This window comes from Lepeophtheirus salmonis, chromosome 1 (genome assembly GCF_016086655.4).
Source record: "Lepeophtheirus salmonis chromosome 1, UVic_Lsal_1.4, whole genome shotgun sequence".
Lineage (NCBI taxonomy): Eukaryota > Metazoa > Arthropoda > Copepoda > Siphonostomatoida > Caligidae > Lepeophtheirus > Lepeophtheirus salmonis.
The window spans coordinates 35,707,565-35,720,797 of NC_052131.2; the positions used below are offsets into that span (position 1 = coordinate 35,707,565).

General features: G+C 30.4%; 1 protein-coding gene across 2 annotated transcripts in view; it reads left to right on the top strand.

Moving 5' to 3' along the window:
- Positions 1–12,943, top strand: part of LOC121125878 (carbohydrate sulfotransferase 1) — a 43,083-nt gene extending 30,140 nt beyond the window's left edge. Inside the window, exons 1-4 of one of the 2 annotated variants that reach the window (XM_040721142.2) lie at positions 6,153–6,495; positions 11,214–11,353; positions 11,407–11,856; positions 11,937–12,943. In XM_040721142.2, coding sequence (XP_040577076.1) covers positions 11,227–11,353; positions 11,407–11,856; positions 11,937–12,799 — 1,440 coding nt within the window. In that variant the 5' untranslated portion in view covers positions 6,153–6,495; positions 11,214–11,226 and the 3' untranslated portion in view covers positions 12,800–12,943. Of the gene's footprint in view, positions 1–6,152; positions 6,496–11,213; positions 11,354–11,406; positions 11,857–11,936 lie in introns of those variants that run through there. The other variant, XM_040721135.2, reaches the window with a different exon arrangement.
- Positions 12,944–13,233: the final 290 nt, after the last annotated feature.

Below are 13,233 nucleotides of genomic sequence, written 5' to 3' on the forward strand. Positions count from 1 at the left end.
TCTAGTGTTAATGAATTTTTGCCTTTAACAAGAAAATTGAATATTTAAAAAAAAATGGAAGATTTCAATATTTGAAATATAATTTAATTTTTCAAATTTGTTTTCCAAAAAATTAATTTTTTCAATTTTTTGAAGAAAAATTTCAAGTTGAATTTTTTTCAAAAAAGTTTAACATTTGAAATTTTTTGACAACAGCTGTGGATTTTTGAATTTTTTCCCTAAAAATTTATAATTGAAATTATTTTTACATAGTTCTAAAATGAAATAATAAAAATTGAATATTTAAAATTAATTTTTGAATTTTTTTGTCGACAGCTATGGATTTTTTAAATGTTTTTCCAAAAAATTTTAGTTAAATTTTTTTGTTTTAAAATAATATTAGAATTTTTCTTTGTTTTAAAGTAATATTTGAAATTGTTTTGTTTAAAATAATATTTGAAATTTTTTTCTGGAACTTTTTTTATTTATTTTATTATTATTATAATTATCCTTTCACATCTACAAACAATCACACTAGAGATCAATAATTTAAATTATAAAAAAAATATATATCAAATATAGTCATCTAAAATTACGTAAAAAAGCATCACAGATTCCAAGGTTATTAAAAGGATGGGGTAACAATCCCCTTTATCAACTAAAATATAACATTTGTCCAGTTTAAAAGTCCATTGCTTCAATTTATCTTGTGATTGTTTTTTTTTTAAACCTGCGGAAAGTGGAGCTTTTTTTGTTCTACATGCTTAGATAATTGTGAGTGTCTTCGTCAATCCCTGATTTCAATTTAAGAGCAATGAGCCAGTCTGACGCCCTTAGAGTTATGTTAAGCCTCACAATAATTATATTCTCCACCATCAACAATAGAGGTCTCACTCGAATTTTTTGTCAACAGCTATGGATTTTGAAAAAAAATTCCAAAAAATTTATAGTTAAATTTTTTTCTAAACAAATTCAATTTTTTTTATTTTTGTTCTTAGATTGACACAAAAGTCGGTTCAATGTCCGTTGTCCAGACTAAAGGTTCTGTCCGACTTGAACAGGACTTTAAAAGGACCCAAATATGTAGGAGCCAGGGATGGTTTAATCGGCTTATTTCTTAACCAAAACATAATCCGACTTTTTAATATCTTCCAACGCGGTCCTCACTCTCGCCAGAGGCTCAGGGATCACTCATGGTGGAGCATGTTTCATCCCATTGAAGCTCTGAAACAAGCTCTTATCGTTGGGAGCACCAGTATGTTTGGTCAACGATAACGGTAGCCTCGGGGCTGAACCTAAGACGTAGTACATTGGAGAAAATGTTGCTACTGGAATAGCTGGGATAGAAGATAGAAGGCCCAACATCACGTCGGGATCACCTATGAAGGAACACGCCACGTAGAATTCTAACTTAAACTAAAGATATTTCAACAAAGTCCTCATACATCATATAAAAGGGATCTCAACCTGTCTTGCCTTAAAAGTCCTATACAATAAACTATATACATGTTCATATAATATATCTTGAGAGTATGAGGCAGAGTTGGGCAGGGTCAGGCCAGCCCCCAAACATCACCTATGAATGTGACGAAGACGGAACAAAATATAATCAAACGATATTTGATGAAACAAAACGAAATTAACACAGAACCAATGCATGAACTAACTTATATAACTAAATATAATAACTATTTTTGTTTAACGGTCGTATGGTTGCGTTTTGAATCCTCGTAATGAAAAATAATGGGGATAATACTGTTACTCTATTACTCTGTCTCATTTTTGAATTGACCCCCATCCCTCTCTCTATCTCTCTTGGAAAAGGCCCTTTTTTGCTAAAGCAATCAAAAAACTGACTTGTGCAAGGTTTGATGCATCTTTCATCATCATTGTCGTGGTATTAATGGAGGAGAGAGGATGATATTTTTGGATCGGAATTACCCATTTCTTAGCCTCTTTTACCATCCTAAAAATAATACATTCAAAATTATCAAAATTATTCTTCCCTATAATAGAATGATAAATTTATAAAGGTTCTAAACTATATTAAAAATTCTAGGGTATTTTAACTCATCCCTTAAATTTTTCCTTAAAGGATATTCTTTTTTAATCAAGGGCTAGGCCTAATGGAAGTGCGGGTCATAAATCAAAAACTGTAGCTGTAGTCCGTCAACACAAAAGCAAGCTCAAAGGATTTATCTTAAAGATAATTTTGGATTTCATACGTACTTTTTGAGTAATTATACTCATTTTTTTAAAAATAACTTAAAGTATAAAATGTCCTTAATTAATTACAGTTTTACCGTTTTATCAAAAATAATGTTCCTCTTTCTATTTAAAAACAGTTACTTCAACAATGGTTAAATTTTACTATATTATTACCTGTACTTTAGATAAAAATAGGCAGCACAAATTGTTGAGTATATCTTATGGTTCCTAAAAAGATTTAAAAAATAATGACATAAAAATAAGCATTCAATGTTGTTTTCTATTGATTCCTTGCCTCTGACTTTTTATGACAGTCACAATTGAAAATCCTGACTGATAGTTCCATTAGTTCATTTTCTAATACAGTACAGACAATTATGTCTTCTGAAACAGGATCTATTGAGACAAGCACTCAGCTACCTCCAATATCTTTGAGTTTAGCAGCAGTTGGCTTCGTACTTTTCTAGGTTGTACCTGTTCAATTGGCTAAATAATAATAAAGTACCACTGCCTCTACGACACACTATATGGCGCTTTACAGCAAACTGGTTGATCACCCTCGGTGTAATGCACGTAGAAGGTATTTTTAAATTTACACTAAATCGTATATGGTAGAGGCTATGCACATATATTTATATTTAAATAGCCTATCTTTGATTTAGATTTGCCTTCATATATTGCCATTGAAAATTGTCAACATGTTAAAATATCAAAACAATCTATGAAAAGCTAATAAATCTATTTTAAAATAGATATTTCAATGAGAATAAATTCTTTTAAAACTCACAATATGAATGTAATTTTTTATTGTAATGTAAGAATCGTGATCCGAAAGAGGAGAATGTAATAAAATCATATAATGGATATCATTGTTGAGAGTCAACATAAATAATTTAGAAGTTTGGACAAATAAATGTTGGCTAAAACAACTATCAAAGAACATATTAAATACTATTATCATATACTTATTTTGATGATACAGTTTTTTTTTTTTTTTTGGTAATGATTAATTATTGCAAAATATACAAATAGCATTGTAAATATCTCTGTAATAGTTTGCATTGAGTAAAAGTTATGATATGTATTCATTGTTAGAAAAACTGTTAATAAAAGGGATTAAATTTATGATATAAACAAAAAATAAAACTCATATCATTGTATATTTTGAGTATATTTGCACTTTCTATGTGCTTCTACCTAAAGAAGATCAGGAGCGTCCACAGGGAGTGGGGTGGGTTGGAGGGGGTGTAGCCCCTCAAAAAAAATTAAAAATTTCTGCTTTTTACAAGAAAATTTAATATTTGAAATTCCACAGCTAATTTTTGAAATTTTACTAAACAGCTGTGATTTTTTTTTTTTTTTTTTAAACTTAATTTTTAGTAAACATCTGGGGATGTCAATATTTTAAATTTAATTTTTGAAATGGTTTTCCAAAAAAAACCATTTAAATCAGCTATATGAGACTAGATTGGGGGTTCAGTTATTTATCACTAAGTACGCCTTTGCATGTATATATAATAATCCTGCAGACGACCCTGAAGAGACATTATTATTAAAGGTACAAGTGACATCTCCCAAACTAGTAAAATATCCTGTCTGTATTTATATTTGTGCCCCGTCTTCTATTTAAATTCATAATGAATCATATCCATCCTTTATTCAACTTTTGTGGGATAATGCTAAATTAGTTTTTGAGTTTTTAACAAATTTTGGAATTGATTATATCCGAGGTTTAAAAAAATGTTTTATATGTTCCTTGGAACATTCCTCTACAAAAAGTTGGACAAAGTTATAAATCTTATTCTTATATAAAACATTTTTTTAATAATTTATAAATAATCTTTCCTCAACAGTCGACAAAATGTAATATGATTTTCTCCAAATACTATTTTGGATTATAAACTCACAGTTAAAACATATATTGATGAAATTTTTTCAATTCATTCACTGAAACTTAAAATATTATATATTATAACTAATTAGATTCAATAAAGTTTTATATTACTGAAATATCCATTGTTAACACCAGGTGAGCATGACCAACCAAACAAAAAATCTATTGTAAATATTTATCATTTTTCTTTCAAATTAATGGGTAAAAGATCTTCCTCTCTTTTCTGCTCCTTGAAGAGTAATGTCCTAAGACAGTAATATAATAACAAGTATACGCGAAAAGCTGTATTTCCTTATATAGTATATATTATACTGCTCCGTTTTCGGGCTTATATTTTTTTATTTTGCCAAAATATATTTGCTGTTAGCAAAGTTTGAGATCTCTCAAACCATTTTTTGGTGTGGTACAAGCCATTTTAGTTCGGAAAAAAGATATTTCTAGGTCTAAGTTTTGGCATTTTTAGGCCTCTTTTACCGTCTCAAATATGATGTTATATGTAAAAATTGTAAATAAAAATTTTTAGTAATCGGGGTATCAGTATAAAATACCTCGTACACCTTGTTTTTAATCATTTAAGGGATCTAAGATGTGATCAATGATTGCAGTTTGACTGTTTTTTTCAAACATAACACAAGATAATTTGTTGTTCAACTATCACTTCAGCAAGGGTTTAATTTTCGAATTTGTATTATTATTTGTATATTAATAACGAAAAAGTTTCTGGAAGAATGAATATATGAAAAACAGTTGCAGGGTGAGCTGTATATAGGGATCCCTGATGTATATTATAAACATATTTTGATATAAGAAAAAACAATGTAGTTCCATTAGTTAAGTATTGTTAGCGTGTTCTTATAGTATGGAAGGTGTATTAAGGGTTCATTGTATAGAGGGATCACTGATGTATATCATATTTTTGATTTTTAAGTTAATAAAAGATCGTTTTCATGAAATATCGAAGGCGTTTGAATCGAGCAGCGAAATTTTCAACAGTTTCTAAATGATAATGTATATGCATTTTTAGTACATTTTAAGAATTGAATAAAATATAAGGACTGGCATCTGAAAGGAATGAACTCTCCCAGGATTTTTGTATTTTACACCAGGGGATCACTAGTTCTTTTGTTTATGTCTAGACACTAAAATACACATAGCTCATCCCGTCATTTTATTTTATTTTTTGTAAATACTTCTTATTATTTTTTTATTCTTGAGGAGAAAATACGTCATTTGAATTGATGTAAGTATTGAGGGTGTTACGTGTTTACTCATGCAAGGGCGTTCGCAGGTTTATATTTATTAATTATTTGGTTTTTGGCCGGGGTGAGGAGAATGAATTTTGGAATTTTCCTTAATAAAATCAAAAAATTAAAAATTTTAGTGAAAAATTTCAAAAATTTAGTTTCAATTATTAGATTTTTTTTTTAAATAATTTCAAATATTAATTTTTTTCTTGATTTTTCAAAAATCAACAGTTATTCACAAATAATTATATTCTTTGGGAAATTTTTTTTTGAAATTCATAGCTAAACTCAAAAAATTTAATTTTTCTGAAAATCAATTCAAAATTCTACAGTTGTTCACACAAACCTATATAAAATTTGAAATATTAAATTTTTTGGAGAAAAATTTTACAATCTACCCATGGATAGCTTCTTGTTGGGATTCTGATTTTTTTTTTGAGTATTGGATTTAGATTTTTTTTGGGAATAGTTTTGTTTCTTTTTTTTCGAAAAAATTTAATATTTGATTTTTTTTTTGAAAAAATTTAAACTAAGGCCCCCCCACGAAAAAAAAAAAATATATACTCTTGCGGACGTCCCTGCCACTACTTGCAATCCATTTTGTACGAGTGCATGCAGTTTTCTCAAGTATATGAACAGAGTGTTTGAAACTAAGCCTATATTATCTCTTCCTTTCCTCCTTATTTTGGTTTAGGAAGCGCTGTAGATAATACGAGGAGTACTTACGTATTTAAGTTGTAGTAGTATTGTAGTTTGTACGAGGAGCGCACTGGGGACTCCAATACTCCTTGGAATGTAAATACACCGTTGTAGTGCTACCTTGAAGTTTGAAGTGTAAGATGTAGCCTAGATATTTATTGATTGATAAATGAATAAGAAACATTATTTATTATATTACATACAAATTCATTTAATGGAAGAAAAAAAATGTTTTACGAAAAGTGAAATCTTCAAGACTCATCTCCATGTGTTTACAGCCCATCACTACAACACCATTGCCTCCCCCCAGAAAAACCATTTAAACGTAACAACGTCTCCTCACCTTCTCGCATCGTATATGCGCCTATAAGTCAGTCATAAAAAAGTTACCTTCGCAGTGATCTACATCCTCCACAAATAGTTTCGTTAGTAAAATGTAACTTCACTTTTTTTTGCATCGTATTGTTGAAAGTAAGTTATTCATATGAATATTAGGTTTATCACGAACTATCATTATGAATACTTTTTTTAAATCATCAATTTATGTTATATACAACTGAAATTCACTTTCAAATTATTTTAACTCAGTACAAAAATCTGTGAAACAATTACCGCAATAATTTTTATGTAAGACTTATTTTACTAGTGTTGTAGATTTTAAAGATCAAACTTGATTTCGAATATTGATGTTTGAAGGCTTGGGTCTTGAATCCTTATAAGTCTCGTTGTTTTAAACAAGACCAAAGTAGCGAGAGATTTTAAACCTATTATGTAGAAAATACATTTTTCAGTAAGATTTGATCTCTAATAAGGTGGACTCTTCTTCATACATACTTTATACATCATGTTCGGGGTCTTTTTTATTTTTATATGTACAATTTTATATATGTCATATGCTTAACATCGACTTATAGATTTAGAAAGAGACCAAAGTATGAACGCAAGTTATAGTCATTTTTGGCACCCAATTACTAAACTTTTCTTTGACCTCCTTTTCTGATAAATTATGCAATTTCAGAACCCCTCCCTCCTACGTACGTACTTTGTGTATGGCACCAATGTAATTTAAATGAACTAATGATAAATATAGTCACCCTACCCTACAGAGTGATCTTCCCTTCTCCTCGGCTTACATCCTTTACGGGAATGATTCTATAAGTTCATGAAATGTCCGGTTTCCTAACAGACTAGCAGATGGATATCCACTTACTACAAAATTTAGAGGGACTGCACAACAGGGGAAAGGGTCCAGCCACCCCACTTTTTGAGAGTTTATATTTATCATATAGGTAAATATGGTGTGTCCATATTTTGATTTCCAAAATTAGGGGATGTGCCCAATTAGTGTCAATTTTAAGGGAGAGGGGATAAAAATTTTAAAATTCGAAAATTTGGATTCCTTTTCACTATCTGATATTATCAGCCGGAATAAAAAACATTAGTTGCGAATTTTTTATGTATTTTATAACTAATGATAGTAATCAGCATTACTTAGAGTTATAAGGCGTCTACGAACAGACTAACTTTCTATTAATTATATAGATTCGCTATTTTTGTAAAGATACAATATAACTCCCAAAATAATCAAGAGTGTTACTCAATGTTTACCATGAGCACAGACACACCAGTCAAGTAGGAAAAAATAATGATAATAGCTATATAAAATAAGAAAACATTGTTTTAGTAGACCACAAACAAAAAACTCACACGCTAAAAATGATTAGTGCTTACAACCCTGTACATAAACTATTATTTTCTTTTTTAATATGAAGCACTAGGCTATAGCTACACACTCTCATTGTTAAAAATGAATCCTTCGCAGAACATCAATCGAACAAACAGACATACCTTGCTTTATGAATAATGATTGACTATTAGGAAGACCAACAGCCCTCCTTTGCAGGACCATGTTCTCTTTTTACATCTTGAAAATTGACATAACCCATATAAAACTTGACATTTCATGAGTATATAAAAAAGTACTTCGGGAGCTCTGTATGAGATGTAAAAAAGAACATGTCAGGGCAAGTGAGAACGATTGGCCATCAACGTATAACACAAAAAAAAATACAGTTATTTTCCCCTCGACTTTCAAAAATAGTGTACAGAGCCTGATTTAAGAAAAATCAAAATTAAACACATTTTTAGAAACAAAATTTGTTAATATTTTCTAAATTTTCAAAGTATTTCCGTACCATCCTAAAAACGACTCGGATTATCAAAATATGATTATTCATTACGTTTTTTACTTTCTGTTATAAAAGTTATACTATACATCTTAATTGAATATATAAATTTTGTTTGTTCCAAAAATGAGGGATAATATATAAATATATATATGTAGCCTCTCAACACAAAAGCAAGCTCAATTGTTTTTTTCTCAAAATTGCATGTAGTTTAAATTTGTATTATTCGAGGAATTATTGTGAATTTATAGTAATAAGTTATTCTTATTAAAACTTTCGGGGTATTGTAACTAGGACTTAAAGTAGCGAAAATTAATTGTTATTTATTTATTTATTTTAAAGGCCACATCGGACCCAATATAAATCTTTTAAGTCAAATATTAATTTTAAACTATAGATAGAAGTTTGGGTATCTTAACTAATCCAATGAAATATCGGGCAGTCCATTGAAATCTGAACACTTTCTAATTCCATAATTAATTAAGGTTAAGTGATTAAAATTAATGCATATTTCGATATGTAAAAGCATACACAATAAGTTATAAAACAAAACAACCTTGAGCTCTCTAGATTACGTACAATTCGAAAAAATGACACTTGAATGTGATCAACGAATTTCCATTCCCGCAGTCCAAGCAGTAGTGCGTCTCCAGGATCCCCGTATACACTGTCAGAAAGTCCACAACTTTAGAGAGGAAGTAAGGCTCCGTCAACAACTCGTAAAAGTTTAAAAAAATAGCCCAGGTTGATCTTCTTGAGTCCTTGGAGAGCCCATTCAATAGATCTCGGAGTTTTACGCCAGATTGTCCAGAGAGCTATCAAAAAAAGTGGGTCTAAAAAGCCTTGTGAGGGTGGAGGAGAGTCCACTTTTGAGACAAGCAATAAAAAAACCATCTCCCCATTTGCAAGAATCTTTTGAACGAGTCTTTTGAGTTATTCTGAACTCTTTTTTGACACTTTTGGTCCCCGACCAGCCCTGATGCCAACCTTCTAGACTATACATTTTGGGTGCATGTCATGGGGAAGGGTTGCAGTGGCTGTCATCCAAACCCCAGCCCCTCAAAGCCACGATCATCAAGCACTGGGATGCCATGACAGAAGAATACATACGAAGAAGTACCAGGACTTCCGCCACATCTTGTGGAAAAAATATTGTTTAAGTTTAAAATTCAAATTAATCAGATTTTAATGGATCACTTGGTATATAACTGACTCAAATATGTATTTGAAGTAAAAAATTTGTTGGAATTTGCTCATTTTCTTTCAGATTGTTTTTATGAATGTGTCTATGAATCATGCAATAATTATCAAAATGTGCACTTTGCAGTCAACATGATAAATTTGTTCGCTCTCCCTACTAAAATGAAACATTTATAAATAGATGTCAAGGATGTAGTAACTCTTATTCATAATAATTCACATTTGAGTCACAGCTTTGAATATATATTTTTTTTTAAATACAATTTTTTTAAGGAAATGCGTGTGATTATAATTGTACTATTTATAATATGAATAGAACCGTAAATGTTTTTTCTTTTTTCTGAAATAACGTATTTCATCTACTTTAAAAAATCAAACAGGTTTTGGAGTAAAGTGTTGTAGATCCCCCTTTTCATGAACATGGAATGTTGGATTCAAATCAAAGGTCGAAAAAACTGTTGTTACTCACTGTTCCTTTGATTTTGACCTGTGCTTGAATCGTGGTATTTTTAAATGTCAAATTAACATGACTGTAAAATATATTATTCTTGTTCAATGTTCATCTTATTTCTCACAAAAAGATAATCTTCAATTTATGTAAATTAAAACAGCAAAACCATTTACATTCAGGGGCGTCCAGGATTAAAAGAAATTTTTTAAATAAGCTTGGAAAATCAAGCTCCCCCCCCTTAAATATAATAATCCTTTGGACGCCCTAAAATTTAATAACACAGCATACATATTGAATACTAGCGGTAGTACCCTGCATGATTGGAGTTATTAGGTGTGGATTAACATACAAATTTTGCTTTAATAACAAACCATCAAATACTTGGTTTGTAGCCCTCTGTATTTCATGAGCAAACTCACACGTAGCTACTCATTCAATAATACGATTGGATGAGCCAAGGATTACTTAAGCTCGTTACTAAACCTCCATAAAAGTTACATTCATTTATTTAAAAATTATATAAAGTACTTCCCTCATTTATATATATATATATTTGAGATTACGCCTGCAAGATTTCATTCATCTCATACTGTGCTCCCTGTATATTCTACTCATTTTTTTAATACTATATTGGTATATGAATTATAGAGCAAATACTCTAACCAGTCCCCCCGTTGACGTATTTTCATACATTATTTTTTATTCACTGGATGGCTCTTAAGTTGAATCAATGTTACTTTTTATTACACTTGCACGACAGTTATCAAGATTTTTCTATGCAAAAGAACTGATGTTTGACTCAATTCAGTCAAATTGGATCAACTTACTCATGACTCAAAGTGAATCTAATGGTCTTATAATTTCTTTTATTTCCTTAATGGAAGATCCTGTTAGATTGAAAGAGTTGATTTTATTATTAACACTCAGGTTGTGTAAGGGAATTTTCTTTTAAGCAAATACTTGTCAAATGTTATTTCAAAATAGTAAACAAGTTGTTTATAGTGAAAAAGTTAATTATTTGTGATGAAAATCGTTCTTATAATATGCATGTCAACATAGTAACACTGACAATTTGAGGTATGTTTTGGAGGAGATTAGTTACAATCAGCAATATAAAAATGATGTGGATTATTTCAGGTCTGTAGGATTCTTTAGGCCACTTATTTTTAAAATGGATGAATAGTCATTTATTCTTATCTTCTGTTTTATCGTTAGAATAAAAAATCCAATAATAACAGAAAACTGTATGAATTAATCATTATTGATAAAATTCATGATTTCTTTTGTTTTTTTAATGTCCTGTCCTCATAAATATATTATATAATCTATATATATGTACGTTTGTATTTCAGATTTTCTCCAAATATGATTCGAGGAAGGTTCACAATTTATTTGACTCTCTTAGCCCTATCAGTAATTTTCATGCTGGGATTTTTTAAACAGATGTTCGTTATGGATGTTCATCCCTACAATAAAGATCCGGCTCCTCGAGGTAAATAATTATCCCTCATTTTTTATTAACGGTAATTTTTTTTGTCTACAAAGAAATGTTTGGGGATGGCCCAGCACCGGCTTTGTCAAAAAGGGAAGAGGACAAGTCCCGAATCTATAAACCCAACTCCCGACGACTATTGAATGGTCAAAAAAAGTTCTTTTCAAAAAAATCCCCATTTGTTCGTGATTCTTTTTTTCAATTCACGGATCTGAACAAAATAGGACTTAAGAATCCTAACAATTATGGAATTGAGCTTTTTAAGTATTTATTAGGTAAGGAGTATTCAAAAGATGGGGATTTTGATTGGGGCACTGCTGTCAAATATAATCCAAAGCAGAAATTGCTTCTCAAAGACACTGTTGAAAACATTTTGCATCCCATTGCTCCGGAGTTTCGAATAGGAGACGCTCTACCAGATACTGTTGTAAGACAAATACACATTGCTACTTCATGGAGATCTGGATCGACCTTTTTAGGGGATCTTCTCAATCACAATATGGGTAATTAATGTTTTACATGACATTCATTATATCTGTAAAAAAAAATATTAATTGGAGCTGTTTTTTTTTGTTGTTTTCAGGAACATTTTACTCATTTGAGCCTCTACATTTTGAATCACTCAGTATGTCAACAGAGCGACGGTTAGATCTAATGAACAACATCTTCAAATGTAATTTTCATAACAAGGAAGTCATTGGATGGATGAAACACGCCAGTAAGGGAGAAAACAATTTTTTGTTTCAACACAACTTTCGATCATTCAAAATATGTGAAAACCTTTTACCCGGAAAGGTTTCTTGCTACATGGATAAATTCCAATCTCCAATTTGCTCCATGTCTCCTATTCGTGTTATCAAAACTGTAAGATTTCGAGTGAAACTTGCAGAAGAGTTTTTAAAGAATGACAAAGACTTTCCTCATTTCAAAATGGTTGTCCTCGTGAGGGATCCACGTGGAACAATGCACTCACGATCACATCACTCCTGGTGTAGTGGAGAAGAATGTATCAACTCCACAGTCGTATGTGAGAACCTCGAAAAGGATGCTCAATCTGCTTATCAACTAGCAAAAAAGTATCCTGGAAAAGTGTACTTGTTACGATATGAGGATATTTGTATGAATCCTTATGAAGAAGTCAAGTCTCTTTTTGAATTTCTAAAACTTCCTCGTAGTAAAGGGTTAGATAACTTTATCCAGAAACACATGTTTGGAAAAGAATCCAAAAAACATCCATACTCAACCTTTAGAAAGTCCGACAACATTTACATGGAGTGGAGAAAGACTGTGGATATGGGATATATTGAAAAAATTCAAAAAGACTGTAGTATACCCATGAAAACTCTGGGATACCACTCATTCTCAAGTCCATTTGATCGTGATAACTTTACTATTAGTGTTCTGTCTAAGGCCAGTGAGTCAATATGGCCTAAGAACTTATCCTAGTCTTCAGCTTACATATGTTTTAATATGTAAACATTTCTCAACAAATACTTACAAATAAACTTAAGCGTTAATCTTTTTTATATAAATATCTATAATTTAGATCCAATTTTAATGAAGAAAATATAATTGTTATTAAAAAGTTAATATGAATTAATTATTTATTACAAAGAGGCACTCCAATTAATGGGAATAGATGGCCAAATCATTAACGAAACAAATGACTACAAAAAGACTCGTACCTTTAATTGGCTTACTGTGGGGAACTTTTGAGGCACTACTCCATGGTTACGAGTTCGAACAAAAGTACTCTATGGTAACTATCTACATACTAAATGGAAGATTTCTTCTTGAATTGCTGTTTATAATTATGTAGATATATTTGACAGATTAATCTCAAAAAAATTTGTGAATAAATGTCCACATTTTTTTAACTG